General features: G+C 41.0%; 2 protein-coding genes across 2 annotated transcripts; one reads left to right on the top strand and one right to left on the bottom strand.

Annotated features, from left to right (window-relative positions):
* Window positions 1-1,431: 1,431 nt before the first annotated feature.
* uts2r4 (urotensin-2 receptor 4) lies at window positions 1,432-2,505 on the top strand. Its single transcript, XM_063475656.1, has one exon. The coding sequence runs from the start codon at window positions 1,432-1,434 to the stop codon at window positions 2,503-2,505; it is 1,074 nt and encodes a 357-aa protein (XP_063331726.1).
* A 1,410-nt stretch (window positions 2,506-3,915) lies between these two features.
* Window positions 3,916-9,300, bottom strand: lgals2b (lectin, galactoside-binding, soluble, 2b). Its single transcript, XM_063475122.1, has 6 exons — window positions 9,269-9,300; window positions 8,092-8,176; window positions 7,307-7,413; window positions 5,903-5,976; window positions 5,605-5,764; window positions 3,916-4,278 (listed from the first exon to the last, which is right to left on the bottom strand). The coding sequence occupies exons 3-6, from the start codon at window positions 7,307-7,309 to the stop codon at window positions 4,132-4,134; spliced, it is 384 nt and encodes a 127-aa protein (XP_063331192.1). The 5' UTR covers window positions 7,310-7,413; window positions 8,092-8,176; window positions 9,269-9,300; the 3' UTR covers window positions 3,916-4,131.
* Window positions 9,301-20,728: the final 11,428 nt, after the last annotated feature.

Genomic DNA, 20,728 nt, shown 5'->3' with positions numbered 1-20,728 from the left:
TTAAATTATTTTGTCTACATTGTCATCAGTGTCCCAAACCCCAAATCAGACATTTGAGTTGACATTTTTTCTTTTTTTGTTTCCTTCATCTGGTTAAAAGGTACTCGTCTATGTTGATATGTGCATTTTTAAGCATATGCTTCACCATGGCTGCCATAGAATATGAAATTGTTGCTGACCATGAATAAAAGAAATGTTTAAAATGTTGTCAAATGATCTCCGTATAGATTTGTGTGTCTATATTTAAGCATTAAACTGTTTTAATTATGTCTGAAGTGACGTGTTAGAGCTTAACACCATCACTTTCTTCAAATATTTCACTAAGGATGAGGTACTTATGAGTAAAAGTAAAATAAATAAGTGTAAAAATAATGTGATGCAAGTTTTGAAAAAATAGATGTCTTTTACATTTAAGCATTAGGCTAAACATTGATGAGGTTTGGTTACTGTGTAACTACACCCTCACTACACAGACTGCAGGTTGAGGCCCACGACGAATACCACATGAATCTATAGGTCCCTGCTATTTTTTCACCGTGGTGAGAAGGAGGGAGCACTGAGGAGAGACGGGAGGAGAGAAGTGCAACACTGCAAACTTCAAAGACACAGCACAGCAGTATCAAAACTTGGAGATAAGGGTGGGCTCAATTTTCAGGGAGAAACTGAAGCTTCATCTGTCACCAAGTGGATCCGCAGAGGTCTGGAAGAGCTATGCAGAAAAAATATGGATGACTTGGATAAAACAAAGGATATCTTAATGCTCTGTATGTCAATCCACATTAGGACAGAAACATAGAAGACCAAAAACACGGAGAATGTGAATGGATATACTAAAGCTGCTGAGTGAATCTTTCTTTGCACAAGCAAAGCAACTTTTATTTTTAAGAGCCACACAGCACTCTATGCTAATATAGGAGAAAGGATTATTTTTTTTGCCCTGCTGTGGAGACTGCTCTGGAGGTGTCAGCCAGTTAAGCCTTCTCAAACACATCTTAGCACAGGAGAGACTTTCTATCAGGGACTTTGAGCACAGTGTGTCCAGCTAAAAGGCAGTGCTGCTCCCCACTGCTCTTAAATGACCCAGCTTGGATCTGCTTAAGTTCTACGCCCAACAGAAAACATCTCTTAAGTCTGGGGTGTTCATATGACTTAAATCTTTGCTGGAGACTTTATTGATCACGAACTTATTTGGGAATAAGCACTACAAGTTGGAAGGAACTGTGTTGAATGTTTCATTTTAACAGAAATATTTGACTGTCTGTAATGTCCACTGGCATCTTCTTTCTGCACTTCACCTCACACTGAAACGTTTCCACAGAGATGAAACCTTTCCTGTGAGGTAAGAGTCAATAATCCTGTGTAAACTGGCTCCTCAGTTTTGTAGCCTGACCTCTGACCTCTCTGAACTGCACTGAACTGCATGAACTCAAAATGAACTGCACTTTTAATGCCACCTTAACTCCCCAGCTGGGTCTTGGATTGAGCCCAGGGACAGGAGCTGACGAGTCCCAAGGGAGTGGTAGTGGTGCTGGAGGTAGTGGTGGCTTGTGGGTGACATCCCTGCTTGGTACTACACTGATTATCATGTGTGTCGTGGGCATGTCCGGCAACACATACACACTTATTGTTACACGCTCAGCTGCTTTGCGGCGCACAGGTTCTATGTACGTTTACATCATTAATTTAGCTCTGGCTGACCTGCTGTACCTCTGCACCATCCCTTTTGTAGTCTGCACCTACTTTGCCCACGACTGGCTGTTTGGTGAGGCCGGATGTCGCATCCTGCTGAGTCTCGACCTCCTCACCATGCATGCCAGTGTCTTCATTTTGGGTGTTATGAGCCTGGAACGGTATCGTGCTGTAGCTAAACCCTTCAGTGCACACAAGACCTCGTCCCGCAACCGACGGCTAGTGTCAGGAATTATTTGGGGGCTATCTTTTCTGCTAACGCTTCCCATGATGGTGATGATCCGACTCAGGGAGGGCAAACCTACTGTGGCTGGTTCAGTCAAGAGAATCTGCTATCCAACCTGGACCCCTGAGGCCTTCAAGGCTTATATCATTGCCCTGTTTTTCACCAGTGTTTTAGTCCCTGGATTGGTAATTGTTGGACTGTATGCAGGGCTAGCTAGGCGCTACTGGGTAGCGCAGGCTAACTTAGGGGGTAGCAGCCGCTCTGCCAGAAGGACAGGACTCAAACAAAAAGTCGTATCAATGATCTTTAGCATTGTGGTAGCTTACTGGGCTTGCTTCTTGCCTTTTTGGGGATGGCAGCTAGCCAAACTGTTCTCTCCAGAGTCCCTCAAAGCTTTGTCTCCTGCTGCTCATAATTATGTAAATTTCTTTGTCACATGTCTCACGTATGGAAACAGCTGTATAAATCCATTTCTCTACACTCTTCTGACTCGGAACTACAAAGATTATTTAGCACAGAAAGGACAGTCATCAGGATCCAGCAGGGCTGATCCCGGGTCAGCTGTGACAACCCCACTGCAGGACTTTTAGTGAATTAGCATTAACTGTCCAGTCATAATATGTTTTGATTCAGAGAGGCCATTTTTTATTATCTACACTGAGTTGACCCAGCTAAAACCTAACTTCCTCTCCTGTCTTAAAGAGAGAGTTAACTAGTCTTGTTAAGGTTTTGTGGGTTTTGAGAAAGTAGAATTAGCTGAATTAACCAAACTTGACTGAATGCATTTAATAAACTAGACATTTAGCTGAATCAAATGCATTTCAATCACAATGACAAACATGGTTCTGCCTCCATTTACATTTCCTCAGTCTGACGAATCAGGTTAGGACGAATCATCTTATGAACTTTGTTCATTTTGTACCAAATTACATGAGATATCTCAAATGTTAAATAATGAATAAAATTATAAGTGCAGAGAGGCATGGACTAAACTGACTAGAATTCACTGTGTTCATTATTTTTCTTTTTGTTATGTTCTGTTGAGCAGATAGACATCTAGCCTGCAGATTTGAAAAAAGAATGATTTACTGATATAGAGGTTGAAATGTGAGTATTTTATCTAAAAAGTATTTGAATTGGCAGTTTAGTATAAAACAGAAAGGTTTTGAAGGCCTTTTTTTTTGACAAAATACTGAACACAAGAAAATGACCAGAAAATGTTCTGGTCATTTTCTGCAGTACATTATCCATTTTAAAAAAATCATACTCTTTATATACATTATCCACAGTTTCTGTAATTGATAAAATACAATGTGTAGTTTACAATAATGGAAAAGGTTGGTACCGTATTTTTACTGTGTAACAATTAAAGTGAAACTGCTGTAAAAAGAAAACAATAGAAAAGTGAATGAGAACTGTTTTCATATTTTTGTAATGGCCCAATTTGCCACCAGCTTTACAGACAAATACTTTTCATCTCTATCTATGGAATGTCGTTGCACTGTGCCACATTCCTCAGCCTCCGGACACTTGTCTTTTGAGTCCTCCTGTAAATTGTCTGTGTAAGTGTGTGCTACATCTCCCACCTCACCTCCTTTTCCATGTCCACTTTTATTCTTTTTTTTTTTAAACCTATTTCCTCATCACATATTAAAGATAATGACCAATACAATTCTGGGTTTTCTTTTTTCTCCCTCTTTTCTAAATGTTGCATAACTTTAAAAAAGAGGGGAAAAAAATAATTCTGCTTTTGAATTACAGACATTGACAAAAATGCGTTGGCATCTTCTTTTAGTGCTTTTAAACACCCACTGCTTTTACTCTTGTACATTACAATGATATAAAAAAAAAACCTGAAACAAGTCTGAAATATTTTTTAGAACATGTAGGTGTAAATTACATGTGGTGTTTCGTATTTGTGTATCAGAGGAAGTAAATGAAGACGACTCTTTTCTTTTAGGGTTTTATTAACAAATCCAGCTTTGCTGAGCTGTCCTCCAACCATAGTAAGGTAAGATGTGCTGGGGCTCCATCTTAAGGCCATTTCCTCTCATTACAACATCAGCGATCTAAAGCAGTTGACATTTCCAGAGTTACTTTTCAGATTTCATATTAGCAGTCAAGCCTAATTTCAGCTATGGAAAAACATGAAAATGTTTTAGCAACAAGCAAAAGGTAGAGAGGTGAAGGGTTGGGGCTTAAGAAGAGGTCAGCCTCTACTTCAGCTTGAGGCCGATGATTCTCGCATCACCGCTCACATCGAAGTACTTGTACTTGACATCACCCAGGCGGTTGGGGAAGGTAATCATGCTGCCGTCAGGAAGCTTGATGTAAAATTCCTCGTTGTTGAAGTTGATGTAAAACTAAAGAAGTAAGAAAAAGCAAGAGGGAGAAAAAGAGAGGTGAATGACATTTATCTTTTGGTTAAAAGGATACCTTCGGTTTTTTGAAGCTTGGGCTCAGACACGGACAGAACCTAAGCTGCTGTGGATGCAGTCAGCTGCAAATTTATTTTAGCCATCTATTAAAAAAACAAAAACCCAGGTTATAAATATCAATATCATATCAAGGATCAACTAGGTGACATGAGCACGACTGCGTGTCATCCAAGCAGATTTTAAAAATACATGTGGACACAAGTGCTACCCCTCAGCCTCCTAGTAGATACACCTATGGTATACACCTATATCGACCCTTTCTTGAGTTATCGCATTTACAGTCTTGGGTGTCCATGTCGCCTGGCACCCTGGCCGCCTCTGTTTAACAGCGCCAACCATCTCCGGTTGTGCACATGGCTGAAGGCAAGATAAAACAGTAAGAATCTTCAATTTAAAAAACAAAACAAATCAGATGCCGATATTATATAATTTGCTTCTCACTCTGTCCACAGTATACTTTAGTTAGGTGCTTTTACTCCTGCCTCTCCCAAACGTGGCCATGCATGCAGCTATCTACTACAGATAATTCACTGACTATAGATAAGTACTTCAAGCAATTCCCCTTCCAAGAAAGTAAGCTGTTCCTTGAATTTCATTGTTACACAACTGAAAGAAAGCTGCAGTTTCGACAGAAAATCCTCCTCCAGAAACATCCGGGGCAATCTTTCTCAACAGCTATTAACTTTTATGGGCCTATAAAGCCTGTCGTGATTACCCGTTGACCTAGCAGCTTTACAGCGCAGGCACCAAACCCATTAATTACACCCTGATAGTCAAAGAAATGATAACAGCTTGGAAATGCAGTTCATTTACCCAGGGTGTGCTTTACCTGAATATTCTTTAAATTAAAGTGCAGCAGGTGTGTGTGTGTGTCTAAGAGTACAATTACATTTTTTAAAGCTATGGGCTATAAAACCTTGCCCATAGAGTGACATGCAAAGATGTGATAAATCAAAGGATCAGCAAATCAAGGCCCTGTCTTAGTTAACGTTATCATCTGACTGATATACACAATTGAGACATTGTAACTTTTATGAGCTTTCATTTATATTGTGAAATTGGCACTCAGTCCAGTAACACAGATGACTTTGTTCTCCGTCTTCTAGAGAACTGTGTTTTAGCATTTGCATTGATGTTAAACTGGTTATGTCAGTGTGTAAAAGCCTTGCTTCTTAAACCATTCGAACCTCTTCAGAGTGTATTGTGTGTTGGTGACTACATTTTTCAGACGCCACACGTCTTCATACAAACCTTGCATTCTTCTCCACGTCTGAAAGGGAAGTTTGATTCCTGGATCTCGTCACCCCAACTACCCCCGGATAAAGAGTTGAAGACGATAGTGTTGGAGTCTAACCGGGGGTTGAGGTGCATGGCGATGTTCTCACGATCATGACCGATGTTGATGGCAAAACTGCGACAGATGCGGGAAGGGAAGGAGAGGATGGAACATGAACTCGACTCGCTGCTTCCTGACAGATAACTAAATCAACTTTGCTGTGTGAAATGGACAGGACACTCTCAGCATGAACATCTTAGGAGAAGGACTCACCTGTCACCATTCTCACCAGGCTTGACACGGACTTTTAACTCCAAGCCCTGCTTGATTGACATATCCTGGATTTTCTGTAAAGGAAAGCGACATAGGAATAGACACATTGAAAAATAAACCAATTCTTGCATTCTTTCAGAGCTTTATGGTGGGAACTTTAGTTTGCTTCTTAGAAGGAAGACAGGATGAAATAATGATAATAATAATAATAATAATAATAGGAAGATTTCAGTACTCATGCTCATTCTTGGATAATAAAACTCTTCCTTGTAGAAGTGTGTATAGATCTGGTCTATCAGTTTTATTTATTAAATTTTAGGAACTATCTACATGATGGTTTGAGATAGCGGAACTGCCATGAGCAAACTGATGATTAGCGCTCGTCTTATCTTAGCAGTTGATGATCAACCGAGGTAAAACAATGTACCCACAGTTGTAAAATTAACAAAACAGGAAGGTGTCGTATTTATTCACTGACGTGGTCGCCATAAAAAAAAAAAAACACCCACACAGTGACCTATAGCTCTTCAGACACTAGTCATATCTACCATGTCTTTGTACAATATGTGCCCATTAACAATTATACAAACAGACAAAAGAAGCAAAGAAATGAAGTAAGTCTAAATCGATTTTATATGTTTAAAGTTTGATTTCACATGTATACAAATGAGAAACCCAACATGACATTTAAACAATCTTTAACAAAGTCAGTGAACCTGTTCACCTGATCAATAAAGCAATAAACTGTTCTTCTTTTCACCTGTTCTTCCTATTTATGTGCTGGGCATCACCTAATGGGCAAACGAGAACTTCATCATGCTGGACCCTGTATTCCAGTACTGCACCCACAGATTCCTCGGTTTAATCTGCTCACCCATTTCAGATTCATGCTGGTTTATCACCGACTTCACAGGGAATTTGATGGAAGATCATTAAGTCAAGCTATACATTATTAATCCCTCTGTGGGATTTGAATTATTCAGATTAGTCAACGGTGGCATATGTTAAATCTTAGAATAGGATTTTTCTTCTGTTACCAGGCTGTGACTCGAGAATTATCTCTTATATACTTATAACTGTAAGGTGACCACAATCAGTGTAAGGGTTACGTATTTTCTTGACTGTTACTCACTTCTATAAAACACGCTCTATTAATATTACTGGTTGATACACAAGCTTTGAGCTTTTTTATTCCTCAGCCTCATTAATATTCAGTCTATGCGTTTGAAATATATGACTATTTGACTACTGTATATGCTATTAGAAAAGTAAACCATGAAACGGCAGAGTATGAGGTTCAGCCACAGAATCAAAGCAAATGGTCACATACATCAGGCTAGAATATAATGCCACAACTAAGGTAGCAGATGCAGATTATCGTTCACGCAGAGAAAGTCCACGTACCATGGTGATGGTGTTCAGTGGATTGTGCTGACGGTCTGATCTTCAGTGGGTTGTGCCTCCGGTGACAAGTCTGCAGGCAGGTGAGCGGTTTATATGGGGCAGGAGGGCTGTAAAAAAAAGGGTATGGCAATATCTGCCTGTCACTGAATCCACTTAGTAGTGCTGTGCAATACTGTGATAAATGCAGCACCAATATTGCTGATACCAGTACCAATAGTTTAAACTCGTAGAGGTAGCTTATGCAGGGGAAAGGAATGTGTCATGACTCATGAAATTAATCATCATCAATCTGCAAATTCTAAACATATTTTAATGATTGTTAAATCACTGTGATTTTTAGTTTCCACAACAGTTAGTTCATTTAACAAAACGTACCTTATGGTCAAATAGCTGCTAAGAAACCACTACTAAGGAAAAGCAACAAGCAGAAGAGATTTGTCTGGGCTAAGTAACACAAGGAGTGGACATTAGACCAGTGGAAATTTGTGCTTTGGTCTGATGAGTCCAAATTTGAGATCTTTGGTCCACCCACCGTGTCTTTGGGTGATGCAGAAAAGGTGAATGGATGGTCTCTACATGCATGGTTCTCACTGTGAAGCATGGAGGAGGAGGTGTGATGGTGTGGGGGTGCTTTGCCGGTAACACTGTTGGAGATTTATTCAAAACTGAAGGCACACTGAACCAGCATGGCTACCACAGCATCCTGCAGCCACATGCCATCCCATCTGGTTCACATTTAGTTGGATCATCATAAATTTTTAACAGGACAATGACCACAAACATACCTCCAGGCTGTGTAAGGACTATGTGACCAAGAAGGAGAGTGATGGAGTGCTGCACCAGATGGCCTGGCCTTCATAGTCACCTGACCTAAACCCAATCGAGACAGTTTGAGATGAGATGGACCGCAGAGTGAAGGCAAAAGGGCCAACAAGTGCTCAGCATCTCTGGGAACTCCTTCAAGACTGTTGGAAAACCATTTCAGGTGACTCATCGAGCTTATTGAGAGAATGCCAAGAGTGTGCAAAGCAGTAATGAAAGCAAAGGGTGACTATTTTGAATAATCTATAACAGTCATTGTCAAACTTTGGTACGGGCTTCCTCTAGTGGTACGCGGGGAGTCTCCAGAAAATTTTTTTTTAAAGATGACATAATATACCATGTTCTGACTAAGGTATTTCTGAAAAATTAAAACGTACATTTCTGCTATCACATCCGACATAAATGAAGACAGAAAACTAAACAGCAATGATGTTTGTAGGGTTACTGAAGTTGGGCTAGCTGGTATATAATGATGTGCTATGTGGTGGCTAGCTACAGAGCTAGCCAGGGTTCATACGTCATCACTTAAAGACCGGATATCCCACCTGCTGTGAACATTTTAATGCAGTACAGTTGTTATTATTATCACTTGTCACATCCTGTTTATGACAGTTAAAATAAATAACATTCATATATGAAATAAAATTGTCTGTGTAAACCGTATATGGTGTTAAATGGGCCTATAGTACTGTACTTTAATGTTGGTCATAAGGGTGGTACTTCCAGAGCCATATATTTTATGAGGTGGTACTAATTGTGAAAAGTTTGAGAACCACTGATCTATAATATAAAACATGTTTTGAGTTATTTCACACTTTTTGTTTACTGCATAATTCCATATGTGTTTATTCATAGTTTTGATTCTTTCAGTGAGAATCTACAATGTAAATAGTCATGAAAATAAAACCAGTGAATGAGAAGGTGTGTCCAGACTGGATGTGTATATAGATCTCTCTCTCTTTATCTATCTATCTATCTATCTATCTATCTATCGATAGAGATAGATATGTATATGGATCAATATCTAAGGATAGATATTGATAGAGAGAGAGAGACCCTAGCTAGAAACCACTTTGTTAAGGGCATTAAGTTGCATGAACATTAGGAAATATAGAAAAATAAATCTGGGAAAATACTTACTGGTGGAGGTTGATATTCAAGCCATTCCTGAAAAAAAAAAATACTTCCAGTCATAAGTACTTCCAACAAACACTGAATGAAACAAAATGAGATCTGGCACATGGAGAAGGTCTTATACTCTAATGATATGATGACATGTCTGTGATGACAGTGAAGACTCAGTGGCAATGGGTGGGCAACTCCAGGCCCCGAGGGCCGGTCTCCTGCAGGTTTTAGATGTGTCCTTGACCCAATACAGCTACAGATTCAAATGGCTAAATCACCTCCTCAACATGTCTTGTAGTTCTCCAGAGGCCTTTTAATGAACATTGACTGTCCAAATATAGATGTATTTATTAGTTGTTAACTATCTCACAAGTCGTTGTTGCTCCTTTTAGCCACCACGCGAACAAATTCTTTGTTTAAAGATGATTTATTCCAGGTTCGCCATCAGGATCGCTCAGCGTCTTCATTGTGAGAACTAATTAAAATAAAGGCAATTGCATTTAGAAACATCACCATAAAAATATAATGCTACTTTAGCTTTTCTCACATATTCAGAGAAATTAAATAACTTAAACCAGGGGTAGGCAACCTTTCTGATGACGAGTGCCATCTAAAATTTCCTCAGAAGTCAGTGTGCCATATGATTGCATTAGCAATAAATTTAATAACGCTCTATATTAACAGTTACACAATATATAGAAACACTTTTTAGAATTATATTTGTTCGCAGATGTTGGCAGCTATCAGCAAATAGTTATCAGCTATTTTGAAACAAAAAAAATAAAAAGACACTTTTTATCCATAACAAGAACTCCATAACAGCAAATGAACTGTACAACAGAAAATGCAAATGCTATTTATGGTCTCCTCACAACAATGATAAGAAAAATAAACTGAGCCAATATGGCATGTTTGTTAATACACATGTTAATCTGATCTCTGGTCTCCCACTCAGAGACACAGGTCTCCGAGTGTCCAGCATTCAGACGGCTTCCAGAGGACACTCATGTGAGAGAAAATCTGCTCACACAGATATGTAGAGCCAAATACTGTCAATAAGGCCTCTGCAATGTTCTGAAGACAGTTAAACTTGTCAGGTAGTGATGTCCAGCAGGTGAAAATGCAAGCTCCATGAACACACACAGCTGTGGATTCCAGCTGCTTCGATGTTGCATTAACTGGCATTAACTCAGCCAGTTAATGCGAGACAAGTCTAGCTGCTCATTAAAGCTTTCTGGTTTGATCAGAAAAGAAAACATTGGTCCATACACCTGAAAGTCCCAAAAACGCATTGTGAATTCTGTCTCGAATCTACAGATGTATCCGTGTATTTCTTCCTTCCCTTATAACTTCCCTTCAACTCATTCATGTCACCTAAAAGGTAAACCTGTTTCTCCATCACCTGTTCAGCTCTGATGATTCAGTAAGGACATCTCCTGGTTTCATCTTCATGTTTCCCTCTCACCACATATCCAAACCGATATCATGACCAGCAGGTTTTACAGCTGTGGCTCATCAGCTGATACTAGAAAGTAATATTAAATAAATTCTAACAACAGCTGATCAAGCTTTAGTTTAGCGCGACATCCGCTGGTTTCCTCTTTCTGGCGAAAAGTGGGCGATAAACAAACAAGAGAGAAAAGCCGATCAGCTGATCATTGATCAGTTTCATGATTGAAGTAGAAATAGGAGAGGAAGGGGAGAGAATGACAGAAGAAGAGGCAGCTGCAGCGTAACGACAGAATAAATCCAGCTTTGTGTCTTTTTCATTGTAGCTGAAGTTCGGGACAAACTGCGTTCCTTTTCAGCTCAATACGAAACACGTAATATTTTCTCTGAATACGGGACGATTCCGTCTTTTTACGGGACGGTTGGCAACTCTACTAACTAACCTTATGAAATAAAGTTCACAATCGGTAACATCAAACCCAGCTGTATAGAAACTCCGTCATGCTAGCTAGTACGCAGTACGAGTTATTGTAACTGACTGTAAAAAGTCAGCACAACGAAAATAAACTCCACCTAAACTTGGTTTATATCTGACCCAGATAGACTGCAGGTCATAACTTCTTACCTGAAGTTCAGTTCACCTGACACTCGGACCAGCGGCCGCTTCGGGTCTCTCCTCCTCCTGCCTCCCCGGGTCTCTCCTCCTCCTGCCTCCCCTTTCCCTCATCCACCTGCTGGCCTCCACCACTTGCTAATGTTACTGAATCTGTGGAAGCTCCGCGATAGCCACCACAACACAAAACAACTAAGTTATTTTTACACACCGGCCAGCATCTGGCCAATCCACCACCTTTCATTGTTTATACCGTTACAAAAAAAAAAAAAAAAAAATCATCGGCCCATAAAAACGGAAAATCACCATCGGGCATACCGGGCCATCAGTTAACCCTTCACGTGCCAGCCGTGGCACGCCTGCCTAGGGTTTCCGACCCCTGACTTAAACCATCGTGTGGCATGGTTTGCAATTACACTGTTATGAAAATAAACCCAGCCAATAAAAGTGTAGAACCATAAATACCTGTTTATCAGGGTTTCACTGAAAACTCAAATTAACAGAGACACATTAAACGCACCTCACTGCCTGCCGTAGCCAAACGGGCAAGCATTTCACTGAATGGTGTACTCTGTGTGATTGTGTATGTGACGAATAAAATTTAAAAAGTAAAACAAACAAAAAAATAAACGGCTAGCCAAGCTTGCTAACAGCTGTGGGAAAATCTATTTTGAAATACTGTCAGGCTGAGATAGCAAATCAACAGATATCAATGTAGCGAAAACGCCTTTTGTTAATTTCTTTTATCTTTTTATTTGTATAAATGCATTTGAACTCTTTTATTTTGAAAAATATTTATTTTGAAAAGAGGAAGTATGATCCTCTGTTTAACTAAACTTTAGAAGCAGTCCCGCCTTCCAAGCGTCGGACCACCATCACACATTAGCTGGGTCTTTCACACTTTGAAAGTAAATGAGACAAGCGACAGGTGGTCGTTTTGGTGAGTTTTAATACAGAAAAAAAGTGTTATAAACAAGTGTTTGCACTGTCCGAAAGCTGACTTGAAAACTTTAATGTTTTAAGTTAACGGGAGCACGAGCTAGAAAGGCCACGTGGCTGTGTTCGCAGGGATACCCCATCTTGGTGAGCTGAGACCATGTGCTTGCTAAAGAAGTATGCTAGTCTCTTGCTAAAATTAGCATTTTGCTAACGATAATTCACGAGTGTTTTTTTGTGTTTAAAAGCAATAAAGACGATTTTTTGTGTTAGAATCTGTTTTTACCAGATTTGAATTTTGGTTCACAAGGATGTAACAAAGCACTTTTGTTCTATATGCACTATTTGTGGTGAAATGCAATGTTTGTTTGATGTAAAAACTATATTTTGGTGGTTTACTGTGTGAAAGTTTACAGTAAATTCTATGCGATCATACAACCAGTAGCTCAGTTACTGTTACAGAGTGTTAAGTTAGTTGTGTTTCATCTCATGATCTACAAAAACCTAAACTATGATTTAACAATCAATATTTTAATTGGTTATAAATATGAACCATAATTTCATAGTTAAGAAAGTTTAAAAGTAGGAGTAGGATTTCATGCATTTCTAGGAATTTGAGCAAAACAAAGTAAACTTGCCTCACATATTCTAGTTGGTTAGTCAAGCTGCAAGTACCTCTCATTTTACTTCTAATCAATCAGTTTTAGCATTTTTATTTGGAAACTGCTTTTCAGATCCAATTTTGTTCTGTTCTGAGTAGGGATGGGTATCGTTTAGGTTTTATCCGATACCAGTGCCAAACCGGTACTTTTGAAACGGTGCTTAAACGGTGCTCGAACCGGTGCTTAAATAAGCAAGAACACAAACTTTGTCCAAAAACCTCTCATGTTTAGCTGTTTTTTTGTAAAAAGATAACAATGTTAGCCTTTTCTGCAGCTATAAGGCATATATGGTATCACTCTTGGCTGGAAGCAGTGCTTAAACAATGGAAAAAACACAAACTTTGTCCAAAAACCTCTCATGTTTGGCTGTTTTCCTCTTTTTCTTTGGTCATTTTAGCCTTTTTGGCCAGGGTGAAGGGAGTATCTGCCATCAAACAAGAAGACAGCCGCATGTAACTATGACGGTGTTTGCTAGTTCACCTTACATGCATTAATTTAATAACGTGGTTAGCCTATTCAATGTAAATTACACACGAACAACATTAAGCTACTCGCCCAGAGAAGAACGCCTGCCGCTGCCATCATCATCCGTCATCATTTCTGCTACACTGGCAGGGCTAGGGGCCAGGACTCTCCTCTTCGGGTTCTTGGGGGATGTTGCTAACTCCGGGTCCGATAACAGGCACCACACCCGCAGTAGATGTGCTCGGTGTGAGGTCTCGCAGCAAGCTATCAAATACGGTGCATTTCTTGGCTTTTAAAAAATGCTATGCATCGCCAGGTTCGTCGTCAGACTCAAGTTGTTACCTCCTTTGCACAGTATCACCTTAAAGCACTTGTTGCAGGCTGCTGAGTTTGCATCTTTTGCTGTGAAGTACAGCCAGACTTTTGACCGCTTCGCCTTGGGCATTTTTAATCGGTAGCTCTGCTCTAAAAGAACATACGTACCTGGGCCCGCCTACTATCCTTGCAAAGGTAAAATGATTGGCTAAAATCCAAAGTGTATGACATCTCAGGAAAAAAAAAAAAAGCGCCGAAATAAAGCACCGAAATGTGCGCTGCTTTTCGGTCTGGTTACTACCGTTGATGTCAGAACCGGTGCCATCATGGCACGGGATACCGGTACCCATCCCTAGTTCTGAGCATGTCAACTTAATGTGGAGATGATGACTTGTTCCAGATGTGCCACATGGAGAAGGTCTTCAACTCTAATGATGCCCCCCCCCCCAAAAAGGAAAGACAGTGACATACTGGCGTCTGTGAAGACTCAGGATGCAATGGACATTGCAAAAATTCTGCAATATCTTCTGATCGTCTGCTTTAAGGTTTATTGTTCTAAAATAATAAGTAATAAAAGTTTCTTTTATGTATTCACAAAGCTTTAATGCACAATTGTACTGTGTACTATTAATCAAATGACAATTTTTTTTAAGGTAGCTTTACTATAACTGGACTATAATTAAAATAATAATAATTAAAAAAATAGGTAAACTGAAGTGCAGAAATATTTCAAGCATAAATTGACTGAGTGTTGCTGAAGATATCCAGATTGCATTTATGAATCGCAACAAGTTTTATCCAAAGTTTCATGTTTATAGTTGAATTCTGGCCTTCAATGTCTCACAATAAGAAACAACTATTGAAGCAAGCAGCGTTAAAAAGTAAATGCAACAGCGTAATCCTTTTGGTTAGCAGCAGTGGGGGATGTTGCAGTGAGAAGAAGCTTTTGAGGCTTCAGCTTAGCTACTTAAGTCATGTGTCTTTTCAGATCACATACTTCATACACCTCAGTATTTGTGCAAGCGCAACATTTACAAAATGTGTAGCAGTCAGTCAGACGAAGAGAGCGAAGGTGACAAGAATTCGCTCTCCTCTTTTTGGTCTGATGGAGATGAGGAGGAAGAAGAAGAGGATGAGATTATGCAGCACCTTAATGCTTTCATACAGTCCTTAGCTAAAGTTACCCACTGATGCTAACCGATGACAGTGTGCTCAGATTGTTCCTGAATGTAGAGCTTGCAAGTATCTATTCAGCACTAAAAGGTTTTTGTCAGCTTAATTTACTGACAGTACTTACCTGTAACTTGTGTTAGTGTCAGTTAGACAGTAATAAAGGACAGTAATTTGAACTGATTACCCTTTAATGCTTTATAACAGTTCTGTAACATTCTGTTTGCACTTCCTTAATACAGCAGCAGTCTGGAAGAATCACACCCATCAGATTGACATGTGATAGCTACACGTTTGCTGACTGGTTTTTCCTCATGTCTGCAGGTATGTCCAGCACAGACAGTATTGCATGCTTTATAACAGTTCTGTAACATTCTGTTTGCACTTCCTTGATAGTTATAAATCCCATTAGGGATTGTAACATCTGGTGTTTTTATTGAGTCATATATGTCCTCACTTACCACCTCTCCCACCCCCCAGGTTCCATCAACTCCCCTCCATACTCTGCCCCCCCCCCCCACCCCCCGAGGAGAGGGGGGTTGGGGGGGAGAGACAGCACAATGGAGCCTGCCCCACCCCTCACCCCACCTCACCCCAAGTAGCAAATGTGTGGGATGAGGCATGAAGATATTCCACTGTCAGTTTTGTTGTCCTGGGCAGGATTGTTTGTTGGAGGTACTGATGTACTTATAAATCCCATTAGGGATTGTAACATCCAGTGTTTTTATTGAATCATATATGTCCCCACTTACCACCTCTCCCACTCCCCAGGTTCCATCAACCCCCCTCCATACACTGTCCCAACCTCTCTTCATGGGGGGGGGGGGACAGCACAACGGAGCTAGCCCCTCACCTCACCCCACCCCTACTTCGTAGCACAACTGATCAGGTGAGCTAACTTCTCACCTGATCAGTTGTGCTGTCTTCTGCCCCAACCCTCCCACCCCCAAACCCACCAAACCCCACCCCAACCCACCCCAGCCCATCTTAGACACCCCAGCCCAGCCACACATCTCAATCACAGCTGATCAGGTGAGAACTCAGCTCATACATATTACATATTTCTCTACATTTTTTTTCCTTTTGTCCTTGACAAGTTGTGTCTATACCAAAGAATATACTACTACTTAATGCCCTTTGTGTGTGTGTGTGTGTGTGTGTGTGTGTGTGTGTCTGCGCGCATATAATAGGGGTGGAACTTGATTTAAAAAAGTAATCTGATTAAGAGGTCCCAAAGCGCAAATGTTTTTTTCATTTTAAAGGCTTTTAGTGGGCGGCAGAATCAAATAATAGATATGGACATGAATATTATAAACTTGTGCTCTTTTAATTTCTGAGGGAAAAGAAGCATTTAAACCCTTTGAGGGGCAGCCAATCAGAGAAACGTTGTCTTGAAGCCGCTTACAGGAAGAGGAACTAAGGCTACATCCGCACTAGCCCGGACAGATTTAAAAACGCTCCGTGTCCACACTGGTGTTTTCAGTCGTTTTCAAAGAGTTCTGCGTTCACATTGAAACGGCTGAAAACGCTTACGTTCCAGTCCTGCGCAGGCGCAAAAGCGAGTGAGAATTGAAGAATTTGAAGAAAAGCTATCTGGAGCATGTACAAACTGATATTAATCTTTTTTAGGGCTGTCAAAATTGAGAGCACTCAAAACATCTGCTGTATAATGCACTCCGCTATCTTTGTTTAATTGGTCACATGACTGCATCACATAACTAAAATGCGTCATGGTTTTAGAAAGTCTGCGTTTTTGAGTGTCCACACTGCGATGGGACAGCTCCAATTTGAAATGTATGTGTTTTCAAGAGCGTTTTCAAAATGGTACGTTTTTCCTTGAGGAAAACGCCGCCTCAGTTTGGACGGGAGGCCAAAACTGAGAGAAAACGATGCGCTTTCGTTTGAGAAGGCATTAGTGTGGACGTAGCCTAAAATGTCATTCTGTCAGACAGTAGGTGAACCAAGAAGTAGAACCAAGGTTAACTATCAAATAAAAAAAGGATTATTTTGAACTGTGGCTAAAATATGCAGTTGGAAATAAGCAAACTATGTCCCCTTTAAAGGAGCCGAGAGTAAAGTGTTGGGTTTGCTGATGGTTAGTCATTTGTGTTTGCAATTACAGCAGGGCTTTGTGAGGCGCAGGAGTCACCCAGAAAGGAAAAAAACATGAGTGACAGCATCTCTTTAAGTGTCTTTGAATGATACATGAAAAGCATGGTGGGTAATGTAGTATCTAAGATAGGAAATTGAATAGAGTTCTCTTTCACAGTGTGTCTTCTGTCCTGTCTTCCTCCTCTTACGCCAACTGGTGAGAGGGGATAGCTGCTCTTCCCTGAGCCTGGTTCTGCCAGATGTTTCATCCTATTTAAAGGGTTTTTTCCTTCCCACTGTCACCGAGTGCTCGCTCATAAAGGGGTCATGTGATTTTTGGGGTTCTCTCTCTATGGGTTGAACCTATTGTAGGGTCTTTACTTTACAATATAAAGTGCCTTAAAGGGGTCTGTTGTTGTGATTTGGTGCTATATTATAGCTATATGATATTAATAAAACTGATTTGAATTTGGTAGTTTATTGAAATTAGCCTTCACATTTTCTTCTGTTAATAACTGTTGAAGATGTAATGTCTTTTTTTCTTCTGTTTTTCTTTCTTTGTGGGGGAAGCAGACCAGAAGGTCCAAAGGGTCATCGTGTAAGTCGGCAATAAACCGCAACACCAATATGAAGATTGTTCTTTCTTTGTGGGGGAAGCAGACCATAATTACCAATGATGGTAACTGGAGGAACAAAGCAACATCCTGTAAGTCTGCAGTAAACCATAATACCACTATAACGATTTTGTTTTCTACAGACTTTAGATAATCTCTCACATGGACTTTCATTTCAGTGATTCCCCCCCCCCCCGGACAAAGAGGACATTGTAACCAAGTAAGTTACAAAACACAGTGGATCAAACATGAAAAGGACTCTAACTTCTGTTTGAGACTCACACCTGAAATAATATGGAAATATGATGCTAGAGGCTCCTGATAGTTTTCTTTATAGATTTCTTTTCCATTAGAAGGCTCATGTGCAGCACCTTAATGCTTTCATACAGTCCTTAGCATCAGTGGGTAACTTTAGCTAACCGATGACAGTGTGCTCAGATTGTTCTTGAATGTAGAGCTTGCAAGTATCTATTCAGCACTAAAAGGTTTTTGTCAGCTTTAATGCTTTAATGCTTTATAACAGTTCTGTAACATTCTGTTTGCACTTCCTTAATACAGCAGCAGTCTGGAAGAATCACACCCATCAGATTGACATGTGATAGCTACACGTTTGCTGACTGGTTTTTCCTCATGTCTGCAGGTATGTCCAGCACAGACAGTATTGCATGCTTTATAACAGTTCTGTAACATTCTGTTTGCACTTCCTTGATAGTTATAAATCCCATTAGGGATTGTAACATCTGGTGTTTTTATTGAGTCATATATGTCCTCACTTACCACCTCTCCCACCCCCCAGGTTCCATCAACTCCCCTCCATACTCTGCCCCCCTCCCCCACCCCCCGAGGAGAGGGGGGTTGGGGGGGAGAGACAGCACAATGGAGCCTGCCCCACCCCTCACCCCACCTCACCCCAAGTAGCAAATGTGTGGGATGAGGCATGAAGATATTCCACCGTCAGTTTTGTTGTCCTGGGCAGGATTGTTTGTTGGAGGTACTGATGTACTTATAAATCCCATTAGGGATTGTAACATCCAGTGTTTTTATTGAATCGTATATGTCCCCACTTACCACCTCTCCCACTCCCCAGGTTCCATCAACCCCCCTCCATACACTGTCCCAACCTCTCTTCATGGGGGGGGGGACAGCACAACGGAGCTAGCCCCACCCGTCACCCCACCCCTACTTCACAGCACAACTGATCAGGTGAGCTAACTTCTCACCTGATCAGTTGTGCTGTCTTCTGCCCCAACCCTCCCACCCCCAAACCAACCAAACCCCACCCCAGCCCAGCCACACATCTCAGTCACAGCTGATCAGGTGAGGACTCAGCTCATACATCTTACATATTTCTCCACATTTTTTTTCCCTTTGTCCTTGACAAGTTGTGTCAATACCAAAGAATATTTCCTAATAGTCATACTTCTACTTAATGCCATTTTGTGTGTGTGTGTGTGTGTGTGTGTTTACTTTACAGTGCCTTAAGTGAATTCAGTAGTTTATTGAAATTAGCCTTCACATTTTCTTCTGTTAATAGCTGTTGAAGATGTAATATCCCAGCCAAAAGCAACGTCCTGTAAGTCTGCAATAAACCACAATACCAATATAAAGATTTTGTTTTCTACAAACTTTAGATAATCTCTCACATGGGTTTTCATTTCAGTGATCCGACCACCGACGATCCCCCCCCCCCCCCACCAAAGAGGACATTGTAACCAAGTAAGTTACAGAACACAGTGGATCAAAAATGAAAAGGACTCTAACTTCTGTTTGAGACTCACACCTGAGACCTCATTGGTGTAAGAGAAAGACAGAAGTTATAGCAATTATATACTTATTTTTAAGGACTTGTGCTTGTCTGTGATCCTGAGTTATACACTATAATGCCACAATTATTCACTCACCCGTCCAAATCGTTGAATTTAGGTGTTCCAATCACCTGCATGGCTGTAGCTGTGGCATCCTGTAGCTTCCAGGATGTCACCTGTCCAACAAGTCCTAATTGTGAAATGTCCTTGTTAAAGTGATTGTGTCCATGTTGCTGTCATTCCCACAGTGGTAGGCCACATGACATCACAGAGTGGGGTCTATTTTCAGCCTGTATGAATCAGGACACGATCCTAGTGTTATGTTAAACAACCTATTGGGTTCCTGTACTGAAGTCAACACCATCAGAGTTTAATAACTGTTAGGCACTTGTCCTCCCTTCATATGTGAAGAAGGTGCAGGGAAGACTAGTCTTAGTCTCTCTAAGACCATGAGTGAAAACGAATAGTTATGTCTATAACTTCTGTTCCCTGAAGGAGAGGAACGAGGTACAACACATAAGTATGGGATATCACGCCCTCGCGTGTCCTGGCTGAAGAAACCTTTATTCACGCCTTTAAGGCAGATGACGTGTGATGACACGCGCACGGCCCCGCCTGCACATATAGCCGCTGTCATCACAGTCATCCCTCAGTTCGATAGCCGCTCTTCACCGAGCCAAACTGCTCAGTGGGGCCACCTTGTGTTGTACCTCGTTCCTCTCCTTCAGGGAACAGAAGTTATAGACATAACTATTCGTTCCCTTTCAGTCGATTCACTCGGTACAACACATAAGTATGGGACATATATACACGCCCCGCAGAGCAGCCACCGAACCGGAATCGGGCCACCACTTCCTTAGTGAGTGGTAGACCCAGCAGAAAGGACAGTATGAGCCACTGAAGGGGCTGTAACGTCCAGCCGATAAAACTGCACAAAAGTGTGCGGTGATGCCCAACTAGCTGCCGCACAAATATCAGCTACAGGCACACCTTTAAAAAGAGCCCATGAGGTTGCCATCCCCCTGGTGGAATGAGCTCTCACCCCCTGGGGCAAAGCAAGACTTCTGGTGCCGTATGCCAGTGAGATAGCTTCTATAATCCAGTGGGACAGTCTCTGTTTAGACAGAGCACTACCTCTATTCGGATTGGTGAGGCAGACAAACAGCTGGTCACATAAACGCACATTCTGAGTGCGCTCAATGTAGGTGCGTAGCACACGCACTGGACAAAGAGAATGCATCCTCCTCTGCTCCTCAGATGCAAAAGGAGGGGAGCAAAAGCTCAGCAACTCAAACTCCATTGAGCTATAAGATGCAGGCATGATCTTGGGAAAATAGGCAGCATTTGGACGCAAT

Source organism: Pelmatolapia mariae, linkage group LG6 (genome assembly GCF_036321145.2).
Source record: "Pelmatolapia mariae isolate MD_Pm_ZW linkage group LG6, Pm_UMD_F_2, whole genome shotgun sequence".
Classification (NCBI taxonomy): Eukaryota; Metazoa; Chordata; class Actinopteri; order Cichliformes; family Cichlidae; genus Pelmatolapia; species Pelmatolapia mariae.
This window is presented reverse-complemented; position numbering and strand designations above follow the sequence as displayed.